Source organism: Mchenga conophoros, linkage group LG14 (genome assembly GCF_057382185.1).
Source record: "Mchenga conophoros isolate Kocher_MC1m ecotype Shallow Benthic linkage group LG14, M_conophoros_male_GT1.1, whole genome shotgun sequence".
Classification (NCBI taxonomy): Eukaryota; Metazoa; Chordata; class Actinopteri; order Cichliformes; family Cichlidae; genus Mchenga; species Mchenga conophoros.
Window position 1 is genome coordinate 34,909,550 of NC_140539.1, and position 20,912 is coordinate 34,930,461.

General features: G+C 37.6%; 1 protein-coding gene across 1 annotated transcript in view; it reads left to right on the plus strand.

The window, feature by feature from the left end:
• Positions 1–18,765, plus strand: part of tyw1 (tRNA-yW synthesizing protein 1 homolog (S. cerevisiae)) — a 55,439-nt gene extending 36,674 nt beyond the window's left edge. The window contains exons 15-16 of the mRNA XM_085244155.1: positions 9,793–9,960; positions 17,212–18,765. Coding sequence (XP_085100281.1) covers positions 9,793–9,960; positions 17,212–17,433 — 390 coding nt within the window. The 3' untranslated portion in view covers positions 17,434–18,765. The remainder of the gene's footprint in view (positions 1–9,792; positions 9,961–17,211) is intronic.
• The last annotated feature ends 2,147 nt before the right edge of the window (positions 18,766–20,912 follow it).

Sequence of the window (20,912 nt, forward strand, 5' to 3'; positions counted from 1 at the left end):
TACAGTTAATCCAAATTATAACCTGTGGTTGGAGGTTGCTAACCTCCGGACTGGAGTGTCCAGACATTTTAATTAGGGGATGTCCCACTGGAAAGTTCTTAATTGTCAGTGTTATATCATTAAATTGTAATTATTGTGTCAGATTGCGTCTTAAGATCTGTCAACACACGCTTGTAGTGCAGGTTTATTTAATTCCCAATTCTTTTTCTTCCATATTCCCCAAAAAACACAAATCTTATTAAAGCACTATATGCCTTATGATTATTCTGTCATGCAAAGACACCATAAATGTAAATATTCACTTCTTTATTCACATCTTCTGTCACGTCTACTGTGATGTCATTATTTCTTTTAGGGTCTGTCAATTATAAAAGTACATACATATAGACAAATGAGGCAGGTTTAGTGACAAAACACAGGATTTTGTGACTTGTGCAATTTTAGTTGATTAATTAATTAACTAAATTAATTCTTTCTATATAAAAATAATGTAGAGAGAAAAGAGAAACATAAGAGAAATATAACACTATAAACAGTTTATATTCCTTATAATAGTAAGCCAGCAGAAACACTATGTCAAACAGAGATTTTTAAAAAAGTAAACCAAAGTTGAGTATTACTTGTGTTGATTCTACTCTAACTTGAGTGTGGAGGTGTGATCTGATTGGTCTGAAGTGTTTTGCTCTACTCTGGTGGTGGTCAGAGGGCATGGTGGCGCCAGTGTCCGGCAGCCTCGCCTCTGTCAGTGCGCCCCAGGGTGGCTGTGGCTACAATGTAGCTTGCCATCACCAGTGTGTGAATGTGTGTGTGAATGGGTGGATGACTGGATATGTAAAGCGCTTTGGGGTCCTTAGGGACTAGTAAAGCGCTATATAAATACAGGCCATTTACCATTTACTTCTTTCCTTATCCATTTACACATAAATGACACATCATCATGACACATCTTACATGTGCACCATTACTTGTCCCTTATCTTCAGTGTCCTGATATAAAGGCAGAAGAAGAGGTGCAAGGTTTCCAAAGTCAAAATTAATATTCACCGTGAGCCTCTGTCTGCACGGAGCCTCACATGGCAATGCTTCCACACATCCTCTCATTCATAATCCAGAGTACAGTTTAGGAGTCCAACTATGACACAGTGTCCGCTGGGATCTCACTGCTCACAGTTACTGTAGCTATTACTTTCTTTAACCTTCGTTCACGCAGGCTAGGTTTACTGAAGTGAAGTTTAGGGTTTTTTTTAGTACTAGGCTGCCCACAATTACACTGAATCATACCTGGGAGCTGAGTTGTACAAGCACAATGTTATCTATCAGCCAGCCAGGAGCATTTGGGGGTTAAAAGTCTTAATCAAGAGCATTGTTAAAGATGAGGGTTTGTCTTCTGTGTGTTTTCAGAAAATGAAATTCCTAGGTTTTGTTTATTAGTTCATTCCCTTTGCATTATACACATTTAATGGCAATTTTAATCTAAGTTACAAAGCGGAAATTTATTTATTTTAAATCACTTGTTCTGCCCACCTGCATTAACTCCATGCTCACTGTTGCTCCATGCTCACAAAGATTTGCCCTGTTCACTATATGTCCCTGCTCTAGACTATAGTTTGCTGTAATTCTGCTCCTGCTTACTGAGGTGTTCTGTAGCCCACCATAGCATATTTGAGCAGACTGCTGACACTTAAAAAGACCGTAGAAATGTGCCTGTTTTGCTATCTCGGTTCACAGTCTTGACTTCTGCAAACTCCACAGAGAGAAAGTGAGATGACGCTTTGCAGAACTCAGCAGCAATCATCTCCTCTCCCCATTCATGTTCTGCTCTTCTGATGTTGCATCATGTTGCTGAATGTGCAACGACACACAGACACACACAACAGAATTTGTTATAAGCAATCTATGCAGGACCACAAGTAAGATTGTTGTTGACCTGAGCAGTCTTTTCATTTTGCTGTTCACACCAGACATTGTAGCACTGTCTGGATGTCATGCCATTAGTTCAAACATGTTAGTATATAAAAGGCACAAGTGCGTTCTACATGTTCAGTTTAAATGTCTTTAGCCTTGATCTTTTATGTAACTTTAAAGCACATATTGTTTCAAATTTTTTTAAGTATTGTTCAACATAGCAAAATCAATCACTGTAGTTCTACTGTGTCTTTTATCATTTCCAAATACAACATGTATCCTTTCATGGTAAATCAACTTTTTTCTGTATTTAGATGACAGGTTGGGAAGACAAAACTTCTCTCAGGTTCTGGCACAGAACTTGGTAGGATAAGCTATCTTTCACCTAAACTGAACCTTTTAGAGCTTTCTTTTTGTGTGTCTAGCTAGATTCTATTGAAGTAAGTTGCCATATGGAAATGGTCAACAGGTTAAAAATCATTTCTAAACATGTCTTGCTCTGAGCTTATAATCTGACTCTTTTAGAAACTGGCTGCATGGCAAGGATTGGTTAAGAGCATTAATGTCGGGCTTGTCAAGCGTTTCCAAGGGAGCATTGAAAAATTACCATAACATTGGAAGACTTCAGTCTTGTAAAGAATACTTGATGTCTCAACTATGACATGCAACTTTGGTACTTAGACTTTTTTAAATGTAGTCTTTTACAGAGCTGCTGGGGATTAGCAGGGTTGGGCATATGTACTGAGTTACCTGTCTAGATACTCACACGTTAAGCCATAGAAGTATTCCAATTTATTCTTTATAGTGAGTTGTAGTTGTTTGTTACCAATTCATCCTTTTACCTGATCTTTATTTCTACTAAAGTTGTGTAGTGACATACCTTTATAGCTTGATTTGTAGGTGCTGTAGAAGAAAAAGGACTTAATTTGCCATGTGTGCAAAAATTCAACCGCCTGTGTGGTAATTAATGGATCCCCATCTGTATCTCCCCCAGTTCTTTTATGTACTACTAAGTTTGCTTTGCTTGCTGTGTTTTATTGCTCTCAAGTAATCGGCGTGGTGCTTCAAGCAAGTCTTTGCTTGATCGAGTTTATGATGTGCTCCTTTTTCAATCCAAGTTGTCTATTGAGACAGTTTATTATTGACATTCTCTCACAGGACTCTGTATTGACCCAACACTACATGCCATTTTATTATATTGAAGAGGCAGAACACTAACAAGATAGTGGGGAGCATTGTAGTGGAGAGGAAACCACCAAACATGGGACGTCAGACCTTGAAATATTTTTGGCTTGTCTTTTCTTATATGCCTTTCTTTAATGAAGGCAAACTACAAACCCACATTAACAGTTTTGCCTGTTCTCTGGAGTGTGTAAAAACGCCAGCCAATAAAAGACCACATCCTCTGGTACAGGAGACTAACGGCGATGCCGCATCCAGAGACCTTATCTCAACTTGGAAGCTAACATTTGAAGTGACTAGCAGTTGGATTGATACCAACTGATATACTGTATGTAAATGCATTAGGGCTTTAATTAAAATGTGATGCATGATAAGCAAACCGCTTTGTCTTGACGGACTTGAGACCATCACATACACACCTGTGCTGTAAATAGTACAACTTGCTGTTTCCTTGTCATCAGTGTATCTGCACAGTGATTACCATAAAGTACAAAGGTACATAAAGACAAAACTAATTTGAAAACATAGATGACAAATTATTAAGGATATTTTACACAATTCTTTGTTATTGATCACATTTAAGCAATATTTTTAATAATATATTGGAAAGTCATAACTTCTACAGCACTAATTTTGGCTTACTTCCTCACAAATACAGCCACATTTTATGTGGTAGCGGAAACAGCGGTACTTTATTGCTTTATTCAATGCCCACATTTGCCCTAGCATTTGTCCAATATTCAGTTGTACATATGTAATTATATATCTATCAGTCTTTATACAATTTTGGTCTCTCAAAGTCTGACCTTCAGATCACTGAAAATCACAGTGAAATCTCTGCCTCATCTTGACAGTTAATAATTTAAGCTGTCTCTCTTGCACAGGTCACTCTCAGGGTGAACTCTCCTTCATGTTATAAAGGCTTTTGTGTCTTTTCTTCCTTAATTATCTTTCTCTGTCACCCTCTTATCTCTCTGTCCTCCTCTTCCCTGTTTCCACAATGAAGAGTATATTGTCCCTTACTGAACAGATAAACTTCTCTGGCTACTGGCAGCTCTGGGCAAGCTATCAACTTCAGCATCATGGGTCCAGTAATTAGTACATCCCAGGATGGATTAATGACAGTATGATAGAGTGAATTCCTTTGTCATCATATCGCTAGCTCTCAAATTGGCTTTTACTGCTGACCGGTGGGGTTGCTTGGGCCTGTGAATGGCTTTAGTAGTTATAATAATTTTAACTTGTCCTTTTTTTTTTTTTTAAGATTTACAGTACTTTCCAACAGTCTTAAACCACCCCTTGTTTCTTTATATTTTGGTAGGAAAATTGGGAAAGAGTTGCAGTGATTTACTGAAACACATGCAGACATGGAAATATTATGTCTGCATGTACTATACCAAATACTATTAAAATAATAGTATTTGGTATGACCACCTTTATTCTTCAAGACTGAACTCTCTTTTTCTTTTGTCCTTTATTTGTCCAGTTTCCTCATTTTATCTTTAAGGACACACTGCACAGCATGCCAAGATATGCCAAGTTTTAGGTTTTTGGAAATCACCTTGTTTCAGCAAAAAATACAATTTTATTATCAAACGAAATTATCTTAGGTGTTTATGTATTTTAAATTGGTTCTTTCCCGAGTTGTCTGTTATCTGTAGACACAATACTAGTTAACCCTTGAGTTAGGTGCCATTCTTTCCTCATGAATAAATTCATAGGTCAGTGATAAATGGCTTAACAAACATGCTTCAGTCTAAAAGTCCAAAGGTTTGCGGATAGGATGAGGACAAAATGCTAGGTTTAAGAGTTTTTTGAGAGATTACGGGTAGCAGACTAGGAACATACTGAAGTGGGAAAATTTATGACATTGTTACCATAGTTATGATCAGAAACATCTGGAAACCTGAAAAAAATCAACTTAATTACCTTCCCAGTGGTATATTACAACAATTTTTTTTCAACAGTTGTTAAAAATGAGCCTTCAGAACAGCTTCAGTGTTCATTGAGTCTGTATGTGTGTACGTATAGCATCCATTAATTAAGATGAATTGTGGCTCTTTAAGAATGATGAATTGTATGCTTATGTGCATGTCCACCATCACCAGCAACAAGACCTTTATTACTGACCCACTAATAACTAGTTCATCATCTTATGTGGCACAACACATTCTGCCTGTACAGTTTACCATCCTCTATCCAATTGCCCAGTGCCTAATTTATCATCTTAGTCCAGCATCAATACCATTTACTCTGCCACAGTCTCTCACTTGGCCTGAAAGGAAATGGATTACTGAGAGCAAAAGAGACACAGAAAGAGAAGAGCCAGGCCAGCATGTAAGTGTATTGAGATAAATTTGGTGAAAAGTGCACAGGGATATGTTGCACAGCGTGAGTGAGGCCTCAATGACCAACATTTATGATTTCCATTAAAGGTAAGAGACATAGATTATTTGAACAGGTGAGGGACTCTTATTATTTTTGCTCCATCTCTCCCACATAGTACAATATCTTCTACCATATAGCTCAAAGATCTTTCCCCATCTCTTCCTGCTGCACACTCCTCCTGCCCAGGCCCCTTCCTGATGATTTATACAGAGTCCTGAATGGTTGATCTTTATTCAGCAGGCCTCCGGGCAAGGCTGATAACTCCAAGGTCTCCCATCAATTTTGTACAGCGCTCCCACTGTGTTTGCCCTCAGCCACCCAATTTCTGTCTTTTCAAACCCAACCCAAAGAAATTTTACACTCTGTGTTAACTTTTTTTTTGGTGCAGTGAATTTTCAATCAGTCTTAGAAGACATATGAGGTTGGATTAGTGTAGAAATGGCTGCAGCTCACAACTGGATTCACAGATCCCCTACAGCTCCTCGGTAGATTGACTAGAATAAATGTGAATGGCAGTCTTGAAATGGGTGGACCGGTGCGAGAAAGAGATCAGTTGTAAAACTGCTGTTTGGGTAGCCTCTCTCTGAGGAGTGGAGTAAATTCTCCAGCAGAGAAATGAAACTGTTTGTTTCATTTGACAACCAATTCTTTCTTAGGTGAAAATGATTTTTTATTGGATTAAGAAGTTTTACCTCATCTGTCAGATTTGTGTTTTGTCTTTGTTTTTTTTAAATCTGGCTCTGTGAAATGGTGAAGCATCAACTATTTTTACTTCCCTGGACATGTCATGTCTTCAAACTTCCAGAGTTTGAAGCCAAATAGATTATTTCTAACAGACAAATTAGTACTTGGGGCTTTTTCTTTGGGTCTTACTTAACAAAGAATCTAAAAGATAACAAAAGCAGACTCAGAAAAGAAGAGTCACAGTACAGTATTTAAATAGTGGATTGTACCAAGAGTGAAAGAGATGATTTTCACAGCTTTAGTTACAGTGCTTAGTGGTGCAGTGGTTAATGTATTCGCCTAAAAGCAAAAGATCCTCCGTTTGAGAATGAGAGGAGACATAGATCCCTGGGAGTGTTGTTTCAGGAAAGGCATATGACATAAAAAATCAACAATGCAGATTCATCTACTGTGGTTATCTGAGCAGCCAAATTGAGTTTTTAGTGAGTTGTATGATGGTTTGCAGATGGTGGCACTAGCAAAAAGTAGGGGCACCAAACTGGAGGTGGCAGAGCTGAAGATATTAAGATTTCCATTGGGAGTGACCATTATGGACAGGATTAGGATTGAGCATTGTAATGGGCAGAGGAGAGAGAGTGGATATAGTGGGCAAAGAATGTTAAATATGAAGCTGCCAGTCATGAAGAAAAGAGGAAAACCACAGAGAACATTTTTGAATGTAGTGAAAGAGGACAAGCAGAGGATTGGTGTGATAGAGGAGGATGATGGGAGAGGCTGAGATGGAGGCAGATGAGGAGACCGCTAAAGGAACAACAACTGAAAAATGAAAACTGTGAAATACATGTTGACAACAATATATCATACCGAAGGAACTGTGTAAAACAGGGTCTTTCAGCTCATTTTCTTCAAGCTTATAAGAACTTATAAAATACTGTTCAGGTGTGCTTTATGCTGTGAAGATGACCTACAGCAGTATATTTAACAAAACCATTCAAAGGTTTGTGGCTAATGAAATTTTTATCTTTAGGCATTAACTTTATTGGTTTCACTGCCTTTCACTAAACTTATTGTGATTATTGTGAATCACACCTTTTATTTAAAGTTTATGCAGTTAGTCGTTACAGGAACATGATGCAGTGGTTCATGTGTAAAGCTTTAATTAAAATAAGTAATGGCTGGCTGGGTCTGTGTAAAGATTTCTTCAAAAGACAGTTACGTCGTGTGCTGTGGATTCTTACTTTTAACTCCTCTGTAAAATTGTTTTCTTAAATGGTTTTAGGTAACATCTCTGTTTGTGAAGGTCCCCGACTCTTTCCAGTTTTTGCCATATCAATAATCATGTTTAAATACATCTATTTTTCCAGTTGTACAGGACCTTTTTTTTTTTTTCTGAAAATCTCATATCTGAATAGGTACTACTGAAAACATTCCTTAAATCCTGATGCATACACTGATTTCTTCTTCCTCTGTACTGCTTTGAGAGGTGTACTGAACTATTAAGAGGCTGGCTCAGTGATTATTCACTAAGAAATACAAAAACTTCAAGCTCCGACAAAACAGTTGTCTGTGACCTCCACAATCTTTTTGGTGTATAATGCAAAGCCAAGAGCAAATGACAGTCTGACACGGGGTTTTAGTCTGCAGCAGATTCTTTCAGATAATGGCAAAAGTTCGTGAAAGGTGTATTCACCTTATTGCTTTCTCCTCTGCAAAAGTTTCTCTTTATCTAGCGCTAAATCACAACAGTTCAAGTTCAAGACCCCACAATAATACAGAGAAAACACCAACAATCAGATGAACCTTACGAGCAAGCAATTTGGCAACAACAGAAGAGAAACCTCAAGTAGAACCAGGCTCAGGGAGGGGTGGGCATCTGCCTTGACTGGTTGGAGATGAGGGGAGGATGACAAACTGTGGAACAGAGCCAGTGATTAATAACAACTAAAGATTAAATGCAGAGTAAGAGCCACTATTGATCAGAAGAGTCGCTGCTGTATATCAAGTCTTAACAATTTCACAAAATGAGCATTAGTTAGAGTGAGAAACATCAGGGTCAAATGAATCATAAAAGTCACTACATAAAAGGTGAATGGTCAGTTGCCAGTCATTGCCCTCATGGAGCCAACAAAAGGAACTCACTGCAGCTCAATTAGATTGTAATTGACTTGATCTGACTGAACAGGGTGATCCGAAGGGCCAGCTCTGTTCTAGGATGCCCTCTGGACCCAGTGGAGGTGGTGAGTGACAGGAGAACGGCGGCTAAGCTGTCATCCCTGATGGACAACATCTCCCACCCCATGCAGCAGACTGTGACAGCACTGAGCAGCTCCTTCAGTGGGAGACTGCGGCACCCACGGTGTGGGACGGAGAGATTTCGCAGGTCTTTCCTCCCCACTGCTGTCAGACTCCATAATAAAGACTTTAACTGATCAAGCACACACATCCATACATATGCAATAATACTAAGTGCAATAATCCTTTCTGTCATCGTTGTATTTTTACTCAGTTGTATATAGCATTTGTATTTGTATTCTATTTTTATCTTATTGTATATTTATTTTATTTTATTCTACTGTATATAGTATTTTATTTTATTCTATTCTGTACAGCTGTGTACTGTATTTATTCTTATTGTATTCTAATTTTTGCCTCATAACTTTTGCACTGTCCACTTCCTGCTGTGACAAAACAAATTTCCCACGTGTGGGACTAATAAAGGTTATCTTATCTTATCTTATCTTATCAATCAATTACAATCTGGATATTTTTATGCTTTACATTGAACATCTTTGTGGTTCCTTTAGATCTATATTGGTTTAGTTTACCAGTTTCTTTTTTTTATGTTTTTGTGGACTTCTGTCTAGTCTATCAGTTTCTCCACAGGATAATCTACTTTTGATTGCTGTACTCTAAAGAATTTTAAGCAATAATACTTTGTTTTCAGAGGAAAGTATTTGATCTAATCTTACAGTATCTCACACATGTTATTGGTCTGGTAAATATTTGAAAGTCATACCTGTCCATTAGTATCCAAAGTACAAGCTCACCAGAAAAGACTCTGCATTTTCCAGTCTTAGATATTTCACTCAGTTTAATTTTTCAGTATTAATCTTTTGATGAAGGCATGAATACAGAAGCATTTATGCTTTTAATAGCTGATGTTCAATCAAAAAACCACTTCTGTTAAAATATGTTTCTTGGAAAATCTATTTATGTGTTTAAAAAAGAGAGAAAGAAAACAAATGGAGTACTAAGCAACTACAAGTGGATGTGTTTTAATGCTCTACAATGGCTGTTTTGCAATTTTTAAGACACCGATTCAGATATGATCTAAAAATCGAACTAGTTCTTCCTTTGCTCAACATCTCAAAAAGCTTTTATTAATGTAATGCCTTGTAGTTCGTGCAGTCTTGCTGACAGACACTGTGGCACTAAAAAAATTACTCTGTCACTCAAACTAAGGCCTTTGTATGGAGACAAAAAGCTGTTTTGCTGAAGTTTGTGCAGGAAATTATTTGTCCTTTACTTGCATCGTTTCTCTTCTGTATTTTGTGGGGTAAAAATATGTTTGTTAAAATCTGTAAATCTTTCTTTTCTGTACTCTGTTTCTGATTGTCTGCTCATGTGTCTCCAGGGGGTGACATACTGCGGGGAAAGCTCTGCGAGCAGCCTGACGATGGCAAATGTTCCCTGGCACCAGGAAGTGGTCACCTTTGTTCAGCAGCTAGCTGACATGTTGCCTGAATATGAGATTGCCTGCGAACATGAGCACTCAAACTGTCTGCTCATTGCACACACCAAGGTAATAACTCCTTCTAAGCCTCCAAAGGTTTGTACAAAACTACATAATGTAGCACATCTGAAGTTTTTGACAACTAAAGAATATTTGATACACAGTTATTATTTATTTGGAGTTTCTTCTCATCATTGATAATTACTTGGATGTCACAGGGATCCAAGTAATTCCACACATTTGATGCAATTAGTGTCAGTTCAAGGTTTTAAACTTATAGTAAGGTCTGTCACTTAATGTGAGGAAGATAATTGTCTAATTTTCGTGCTTTGCTCAAGATTATATGACTTTTTTGACAGATAATCTAGAAAACGTACGTTTTTAAACATTATTCCACAAGAAATTGATTTTCAGGAAGTTAGTACCATCTATGCATCTGATGGAAAATTCTGATTCCTTCTAAAAACTATGAACTTGAAATTAATAAAAAAAAATTAATGTTATCATTAGACGATACATAATTCTCTGTAGTTTTCCAGACACATGCCTTTTTATCTGTTTTCTCTTCTAAGGTTGTTTTCCAGGCAGCCCAGTGCAGGTTCTTAGTTTTAAAATTGGCTTTTTGATTTTTATCTTGTTTCATAATTTATATAGTTTAGTCTGCTGTCTTTTGAAAACGTCCAAGCATCAGGAGGAATTTACTTCTACAGAGGCAAACCCTCAAAGTTCCAGTCAGTGTTGGGTTCTGCCAAGGCGACTGTCCATCAGCAGTTAATGAATGATGATTAATTGCCATCTTGGCTCTCTCTGACAGGAGAAATTCAAGGCAGCCAGCAAGCAAGGCACCCACACCTGCCTATCACAAAAACACATACACACATAGTAGGAACTCTGTTTGATGTACAGTCACAATTTATGGGAGTGCCAGTGCTCCTTATCCTCCTTTTTTCATTTTCATTTTTACATTTTTTTTTCAGGTTGGGGGCAATGGTCCAAGTGTTTCTCTCTGTGGTGTGTTTGTTGACTCCTACTGCCGATTTCTTCTTTTCATTTAAATGCAATTGCTTGAAGCTATATATATAAACTGCATATACTGTAAACATCATATCTCTTGAGTCTTGGAAGATTTGAGATATGATTCTAAATAAGCTTTAGTTTTAGAAGTGCTGGCAGCATTGCACAAAGGATGGAGTGGATGGAAACGTTAGCCTGGCTAATGGTGACCATTCTTTTCCAGACTTGAATATCAGTAGCGCTACTGATATATATAAACACACTTTTAATATGTGCACTGCACTAAGCAAATGGATCAGAGACTTCCACTGAATAATTACTGCAGTGATTGTGTTTTGGCTGGCAACGGGTCATTTAACCTTAACTGATGCAGTGAATAGCTTCTCATTTCTTAAAATACCATCATGGTGGTTGTGGAAAACATTGCATTTCTAAATGCTAAAATTGTTTATTTATGTGCTGAAAGTACTGAAACTGAGTTAAGAACCGTCAAACACATTATTCAATCTTGAAAGTTAATGGTGAATGATCATCTTTGTGGTAGAAATGTGGTCGAAAAGCATCCTGAATGATCATGATTGGACGTCACTTAAACATTTGGAAAAATCAGTAGAAAAACAGTAGAACTCAGAACTCAGTTCTACAGTGTGTTGTGAGGGGATTTCAAGGGATTGGGACTAAACACTTTAGCCTTAAGAAAACCACTTATTAATTACACTAGTCATAAAAAAGGTTCAGTTGTTAAATAGCATAAAGTCTGGACTTTAGAGCAATGGAAAATGGTCATCTGGTCTGATAGGTCCAGATTTATTCTGTTCCTGACTGATGATCAGGGAAAGAGCTGGATGAAGTGATGGAGCCGTCATGCTTAGTGCCTACAGTACTGACCTGTGGGAACATCACGATGCCAGGAGTCATAAGGCTCAAACTGTGAAATGGTGATCCAGGGAGTAGGAGACATCATTTTCACACAGATTAGCACAGAGTCCAGACTTTAATCCCAGTGAGAATCTCTGGGATTGGGCCGTGGTCCAGCTCTCCCACCAACAGCACTAGATCCTGACAAAAAATTAACAAAACTCTGAATAGGAATAAATATTGTAACACTACATAGGCTTATTGAAGCCATGCCACATATTGTAACCAATCATTAACTTGTCGGAGATAGCAATGAGGTGCAATGCTTATTTAACATTAGCGACGAATTATTAGGTCTGGGAATCTAGTGGACCTTGTAGTTCATCGTATTATCATTAAGTTTCTAATGTTGTAGAAAGCAAAACATTAATTACACTGCAATACTTGTATATTCACTTGCAGGAGACTGTTTACATGTTTTATGTTTGCTCTTCAGAATCTGTTTCCATGTTATTTTTAACAGGAATAATAATATGATACCATATCAGGCAGAAATAGTTTGGGGTGTTTTTTGCTGATTAGAATATTTTGGATGGATCTTAAAAGTCGTACTCATGACACTGAATGTTAATAATATGAATATGTTAAGATTGTCGTTCTGTTCTCAAATTCCGTGTGAGATTTATTGATAATTAGACAAGCGTTTTGACTTTATGGAGATAAACTGGAATGTAAGCCCATAGATGGTACAAGTGCACAATAACTATTCGCTGTTTGTGTCTTTTTATCTTTTTCTTCTATTTTTCTTCGGACTTACACTTGCGCGAGTATGTTGTTTCCTGTATCACACAGTCCATCTGTGTGTTTGTCTGTATCCACCTGAACTCACACATACTGAAAGAATGTGAATATGTTTTTGTGTCTGTATTTAAGACCATACTGCAATTTATAAAACTGCCAGGGAGAAATTGGATTATTATAGGTTGTTATTATTAATTAAACTAATGAGCAACGTTAATAAGAAACTGAATTATATCTTAGGTGGGATTAGCAAAAAAGGCAAAAAACCTCAAATATGGAAGCACTTAATTTTAAATTGTGCATAAATACTATTCAATGTTCAAATTTGAGCGACAAGTTAAAATACTCAGCTGTCAAGGACCATTAATTGAAAGGTCACCGCAGTAAGAGGAGTAATCCCTCAAATTCCTTAACCAAAAAGAGTCAGGTAAAGCCTTTTATTTATTCGCCCTATGAAATCTAAAACTAATAATAATTCAACTTCATAGGAGATGATGATCACCATCATCTCTAAATATACCAAAGCGCCAAATGGTAAATGGTCTGTATTTGTATAGCGCTTTACTTGGTCCTAAGGACCCCAAAGCGCTTTACACTATACACAATCATCCACCCATTCACACACACATTCACACACTGGTGATGGCAAGCTACAGTGTAGCCACAGCCGCCCTGGGGCTCACTGACAGAGGTTTAAAGCCAGTACCTGCCTTAGATATATCTCTACAGTGCTCTCCAAAAGTGCCCTGAAGTCAGAGTGAAATGTTTCCTTTTGCTACTTTAAGCTTTGTAATTTCTCATGAAAACATAATGCAGTTTTTTGTTATGCTATTTAACAGTTAACTGTAAGTTGAAATGTGATTCAGCTGTTAACACATGCTCAGAGCAGTGTTAATTTTGACTGCAAATTTTGATTTAGTTTTAACTATAGTCTTTTGAATAAAACATCAACTTAGACATCGAGATTTTTTTTTCGTTTTAGTCGACAAAATATAAGACTGTAGTAGACTAAATATAAAGTTGATTTAGTTGACTAAAATGTAAAGTCTGAAAGTTTGTCATGCTTTTACTGGCATCAAATGTGAAATGTGCATGTCTAATCTTCTCTTCCACCCAAACGTTGACATTTTGCTTTTTACACAAGTTAATTAGTTCTGATTGGATCTGGTTGCTCCAGAATATTTTCATCCCATTTTCATTTTTTAACAAAATTGTCAGTGCATTTCATCAGTTTTTGGCCTGGTGTATTAGTTTTTATTTAGTTATCGTCCTAGTTATGGTCAGGAAATAAAGGTCCCTGACAAAGACTGTGACACAAATTTCAGTGAAATTTACACTGTTTCAGTTGGTACTTTATAGATGAGTTCATCAACATTTATAGTTTTAGGCAGAGGAAAAGAAACCGCTATTGGTGCGCCAATGCCAAAGTGTGACTGGAGCAACTACATAGACCAAAGTAAAGAAATAAAAGGAAAATCAAAATTGAATGAAAACTTGAACCTCTGAATGCCTCCCAGTTATTTCTGTGTAAATATTTACCAATGTGTGCGTGCTGGCACACTGCTGTCTTTGGGCATTCATCAATAATCCAGCAACTTTGGGAATTGAATTCACTTTTAGGTTCCTCTTGTGAATGAGACTGTTTTGCTTACAGGTCTTCAGGGTTTTGAATGTCTTTGTGCAGCAGGAAGAGAAATCAGAATATGAATTCCTTCAGGTTTTATGTCAACTTACATAACAGCAGAATTTAATATGCATCACAGGGAAGCACATCAGTCTCATTTTGTGGGTGTGTGTATTATGAGTGTGTCTATTTCTCTATAGCAACTAGCAATAGATCCTCCTTGCACTGACACATCATCATCATTAGTTACTTTTCAACTGCTGGGATCCTCCCATAGCTGGGCATTTCTTTCTCTTTGAATCTCTGCCTCTCTCATCCATCGTTTTACTTTTCCTGCCACCCTTTTTTCTCTTTTATCTCTTCTCTCTTTCCCTTCCCTCGACTTTTCTCTGTTATTTTCAGTCTTCTTTCATCCTTCTCGGTTTCATTTCTCTAAGAGCACGGTGCAACGAAAAAACAGTTGAGACCCAACCTTGTTTTTATGAAAGGCGAGCTGACTTGCACATCAGTGCTTTCACTAGACTTGTTTAGTTTTTGTTTCAAAGCCTAAATTAAGTCAAACCTTACATCAAATGTTTGAACGTTTATTATAAATGTAGGAACAAAAACATCCTTGTCCCTTCTGGGCTACTGTATGTGTTACATGTGCCTGCATAGAGATGTATTTTTCAAAGATCTTGAGTCTACTTTTAATACAAATTATGCCAGGTACATTGCAGAGTATGTCTCCTCAATATTTCTATCTTTGGTTTTGCAAGTTTTCTACCAGTTTAATGACAGTGCTGTAGTCTTTTGACATTTCTGTGATCCATCTCACAGAGTGAGATATTTTAACTATCTGCCCTGAAGCTATCGTTTGATTGCTTTTACGAAAGGTTGTTTTTGCACCGGGCTGTGCAAAGCACTCAGCGTGGTAGTGCATTGGTAACCTGTAGGTGCTATGAAGAGCTATGTTTGTTTCTGGTGTTTTTGCTCTTTTAGCCCCACGACAACGTCAAATCTTAAATCTTAATAGACAAAGCACTTCTTTGTAGTTAGGTGGTAAAATTGTTCACTCTAATTATTATCGCTGCATCTCATGTATACTTTTTTTTTTATCATTGTGGGGTGGAGGGTTAAGGCTTTTTCTTTTTTGTGATTAACTTCTGCTGTTTCCTTTCTGTTCAAGATAACTTTTTAACATATTAGCGTTTGACATTTACATGGCTTCTATCAGGCTACACACAGGACTGCACACAAGTGCCTCTCCTGGTTGAATACCTCCCTCTGCAAAGCCAAAGAGCTACGTAAATCCAGCATAACTTGGAAGAGTTGTTTTTTCCCCTCTACTCAGAGCACTGTGCTTATTTCGAGTTTACTGTACCTCCAGTTGATTATAATCTATAGACAGAAAAGCTGGAGCGGTCTTCCATCCATCCAGTTGCTGAGAGCTACAGCTCAGTGACATGTTCTGACATGAAAGTAGCTCATTTAGTTAGTTAAAACCGCTGGGTGCCTGTTCTCCTCTAAGACGGCACAGCTTTGCTCTCACAGAGACAGTAATTGTTTACTGACATGCCAGCTAAGCAAATATAGTCCTTCCTCATTACAACAAACATCAACTCCCAACAGGTGATGGTTCCATTATTTTGACTCTTCTTGGGCTTCGTTAGAAGTGGCAAAGAGATTTTCTCTAATGACCGACGAAGGCACTGGGTCATCAACAGGCTAACGTTCAAAAGCCATTTACCCTCAGTGAGGCATCATTAGTCTTTAAAGGGGCAAATCAGCATTCATGAGTAAAAAAGAAATTCATCAAGTTGCTATATTTTTTTCTTTTTAGAAGAAAGTCAGTGATGTGATGTTACTCTCTTTTCCACTTGTTTATGAATAAAGTGGTAGGAGCAGTTTGGTGCGTGAAAATTTTAAAGTGGTGAGCCCAAGTGCACTCATGGGGGGTCAGGCTAAAGCAGCAGTGAACCTGAAACAAATTTTAAATGCTAAAAGCACAATGTTTGTCCCCAGTGACAACATGGTGACATTTTGCATCCAGTTACAGCTTATAGAAAACTTCCAAGTCTTCAGGGACCACTTTGAAATTCAAGCTTTGCTGTAGAGTTAGCTATAAATAGCATCAAACTTCAGAGAAGTTTGGTTTATATAACACACGCTTGCTTCTTTGCCTGCCCCCTGTTTCTTTTCAGTCTTTCCCACCTTTGCTGATAACAAGGAAAACATCGTATTGTATCAACTAGAGAGCACTGGTGCATGCTGGGAAAGTAGAGGTCACGCTCTTCACCCACTGTGCTCGTCAGGGAAAACAGGCAGGCTTAGCGAATGATGATGGAGGCTCTTCCCTCACTGTCAAACACACAAGCTGTTCTCTCTTTCCCGGGTAGTTTGTGTGCCCCACTCAATAAACACACACACACACACATATTCTTTCTCCACGCTCCGCTGCCCATTTATCTCTGCTCTTTTTTTCTCTTTAGTGAGATGGATGGCAAATTGGGTGATGAAGAAGGAAGCAGTGATTGATAAAACAAGTGATGGGATTGGAAGGGAAGTGGTGGAGTTGATGAATCCCACACCATTTAAAGAAAGGCTCAACTTCTAGCCAGTGGTGAATGTGGAGGAAGAAGCTCTTTAATTAATGTTCATCTTTCACACCTGTGAATTATTTATGGTTGAATTTACAGCACACAACACTTATGTGTTTGTGTGGTAATTTGCTGAGAGCCTTTGCTTTCTGCTTTGCTTCAGTTCCAGTGAAATATCCTGTAGAAATGAAATGTGTGCATCTCTTGTTTTACTTTCATGAAATGACAGATGCATGAAATTTGATGGGTGATATTATTTTCTGATACGGAAACGGCTGACATCAGTGGACATGGTGTCAGGTGGCTGTCTCCTTAAATTAGTGTTGAATTGCAAACAGGCTTAGCAAAAGATTTGCAAAAGCACAGATCCCTAAACTCTACTTGGATTACTGCTTGTTGCTCATCTGCAACCTTGTTTCTGTCTTTTTGTTTCTGTGGTTTTAGTTCAAGATGGATGGCGAGTGGTGGACATGGATCGACTACGAACGCTTTCAGGAACTGATCCAAGCTTATGATGAGAGTGGAGGACAGCAGACTTTCTCTGCCTTGGACTACGTAGCCAAGACTCCCAGCTGGGCTCTGTTTGGAGCCCAAGAACAAGGTTTCGACCCTGCTGAGACACGTTTCCAACGACGCAACAAAAGCAAAGACATCTCAGGATGCTGATAGATGGATGAGCGAGCGAGAGAAACCAGACAGAGGTAGAGTTGCTATAGTGAGCGCCAATACTTAAATAAAAAACGGAAAATTAAGGGTTTGTTGTTTTTATTGCTATCCTCTTGGAGCTTCAGAGTTATTTGTGTGTCTGTATGTCCACAGCTGCCTTCCTTGTCATGTGGACTCCCTGGTTTAATTTTTCTTATATTTCATTTCTTTTGACATAACCTCTAAAATCAGCCATGGACCAGAAGAAATTTACTCACTCCTGTTTTCTAGGAATTTGCCGGAACATCAGGTTATTGCTTCTTTTTCTTCATAGATGTGCCTAGATCTTTAAAATACCCCACTTTTTGAAATTATTATTATAAATATGAATGGCATTGATCCTTGTAATAAGGCAGTGGCAATATTTTACTTTGTTGAAGCCATTGACGGGTTTTTCGCACGATCTTATCTTCATTTCTAAAGCTTTTAAATCTAGGTTTTAGTGATGCAACTGCACAGCACAGGACAAGATTAGCACATAAGGAGTAGTGCCTATATTTCTCCTTATGTTGTCCTTGGGAGCACCGCATCTTTCCCGGGCACCTTTGCTCTTCCTCCTACTCATTAGGACTGTGGTTGTTTTTATTTAGAAGGAAAAGAGTTGAGCAGTGAGAGAAGTGCATCAAGGCTGCACCTCCATGGGAGAGTCTTTTTACAGCACATGCTTCTTGATGCTCTCTTTTTTTCCAGTTTTCTTCCAATGCATTGCATTCTCTGTTTTCTCGCATTGTCACCTTTGACTGGTTTCAGCACTTCGTATCTGGATGATAGAAAATATGTAGCGTTTCAAACATATGATGTGGCTGTTTTATTAAAAACAAAATCATGTGTTTGAAGTATTTCAGTACCGCAGTCATAAAAAAGTCAACATTTTGTGTTTGATCATTTGAGCTAAACTAAGAAATGTTTAATATGATAAAGCAGGCATGCTTCTCTTACTGTTTTACATCAAAAACTCAGAATCTTAGTCTATAACAGGTCATAGCTTAATTTAAACAACACTGGGTACAAAGATGAACCAGATTAAGGTTCAAGTTTAGATTGGATTGGTACTGTAATGCTGCTTTTTGCTGGTTAAATTCATATGTACCATCAAATGTTTGTCATGTCAGAACAATGCAGAACCTCTACTAGTTTGTTATTCAGTCCATATGTAAAAAACTTTTCTTACATGGATGAAAATCTACAGAATCACATGAATTTGGTTTGTTTTCTCAGGTCTCTGATGTGGTGGTGTGTTAATGTATCACTGTAATAAATGTCTTTGCAATAAAGTTCTTTCTCACTCGTGAATTTCATACAGTTCAACGAGATCTTAAAGCAAATAACAATAACTTACTGTACTTCTCGCAGTTTTTTGTTGACTTTTTACTTGCAGCAGTACTGAGAAGTTGACATTTTAACAAAGGAATGATTGTGGCAAAAGTTTTCTAGGCTGCACTTAGATGCCACAAGGAGAGCACTAACCGAACAAAAGTGATTCAGACATACAGCAGCCCCTTTTTTAAATTTCTACATGTAACTTTGGCACTTCAGAAATAAAAATATTAAAGGTGATGGTAGTGTGAGTTAGGCATTTTTACAAACACATTATCCTCTACCCTCTACAGAAAACTTGCATTATTAAGTGAAGGAAATGAAGGATTAAGCCATCCTTCATTTCTTTATATTAATAAATAGAGAGAGAAAATGCTATGTATTTTTGGGGACTTTCTTTCTTTTTTTTTTTTTTTTTTTTTTTTTTTGTTTTGTTATGTGTAGACACAAAACTAATTTGTCCCTTGAGTTTATTGGCTTTTTTATGCTTGAATGATTCATAGATAAGTGTGAAGTGGCTTAACAAACAAGCAAAAAAACAAAAAGGGACTGGATTGAAAATGAGTCAAAAAGCAGCCAGTGTCCAAAATCTGGGGACTGGGGAACTATTGCTTCAATAAATTAGAAGCAAGGGACATAAAACTCACGGTGGCATTTAACTGTTCAGAAATTGTGTTCTTTTCAAAATACTGTGTGTCTCATTTTTAGTCCACAAGGTGTGGAGTAATTTATGTAAACTGAGTCTTCGTGCAGTTGGAAAATTCTTTGAGCTGTAGTATTGTTAGGTTTTTAAGATTATATATGGCCAGGTCGGGCATAAAGTCACTATTTAGCTATTTCTAAGAAAGCAGGGCTTCATAGTTCCTGCTGATGCGAGAAATGTTGAGATTCTTGAGTGTGGAGATTGTGGGGTAAACTGAAAGGTTAAATAAGTAGAGCTGCATGGCTTCATCTTTATTTCAGTCTGCAATTACCACAGACAAAAGAAAAGAAAGCTGTCTGGTTGTCTACTTCTATATAAGAGTAGGTGGATGGCTCTACCACAGATAATAGCATTTTTTTTCTTTCATTTTGCAATCAACAAGAAGCAGTTCCTTTTTTTTCTTTTTTAAATAGTGGGGCACATATCAAAAATAGCTGTAAAACATTAATAAGCACCAGTAATTTGTAATTGATATATACTGTCCTTCACAAAGTTGAGGTAAAAATGCCATACGTGACTTTTAATCCGAATGCATGTAAAGCATGAGAGCACATTGCAAATTTACGGTTATTTCTGGCTTTATTGGTTTAACTGTACCCGTCTCTGTAGTTTATAGTGAAATCTCAGACACGTCAGGAGTGGGAATCTGCCTGCCTGCGGTTTAAGTGACTGGTAATGACTGGTAATAGCTCCTTTTCCACAGGGGACTCATGATAAGAGAGCAGGATATGCACATTTTTTGTTGTTAAGTTATTTGCCTCCTTGAAGACAGAGCTCCCATTGAAAGAACGTGATACTGATGCATCATTGGGTTGATGAAGTGTTATGTGCAGTAGGTAAGTCTGACTGTATTGAGGCAAAGGTTCATTTGAAGGTGATTATTAAAACATCTAATTTCAGTTGGATTTGATTGATTTTTCATCATCGATTCACTCACAACCTTGTGAATAGTGAATAGCTCAGCAGATAGAGGTCATCTAATAATTAGAAGGTTGGTGGTTCGATCCCTTGGTGCATATTTGGTCTGCATGCCAAATATCCATAGGCAAGATACTAAAAATTCCCATTTCACTTAATGGCTTGACTGGTGTATTTTAGTTTTTTATTCATTACATAATCTTAAATCTGCAAATGTATCCGCCGAACATGGCCGTTATTTTTATTGTGTTATTGTGCAACACATTTAACCAGCACTGCCTCCTGCCAAATCTTAAGAGTTTGTGTGATTAAGCAAAACAAATGTCTAATGTCAAAAGGAACATAATGAAAGCATGTTGTTACGTCCACAGTGGAATAATGGATTCAAAATAATAATTTCCCCATGACTGACACGTTCCCACTTGTGTGCTTGCAATGCTTATTGCCATTAAGACTGGAAACTGGTGCACTCTCAAAGTCACTTTGGATTCAGGGGTGCTTT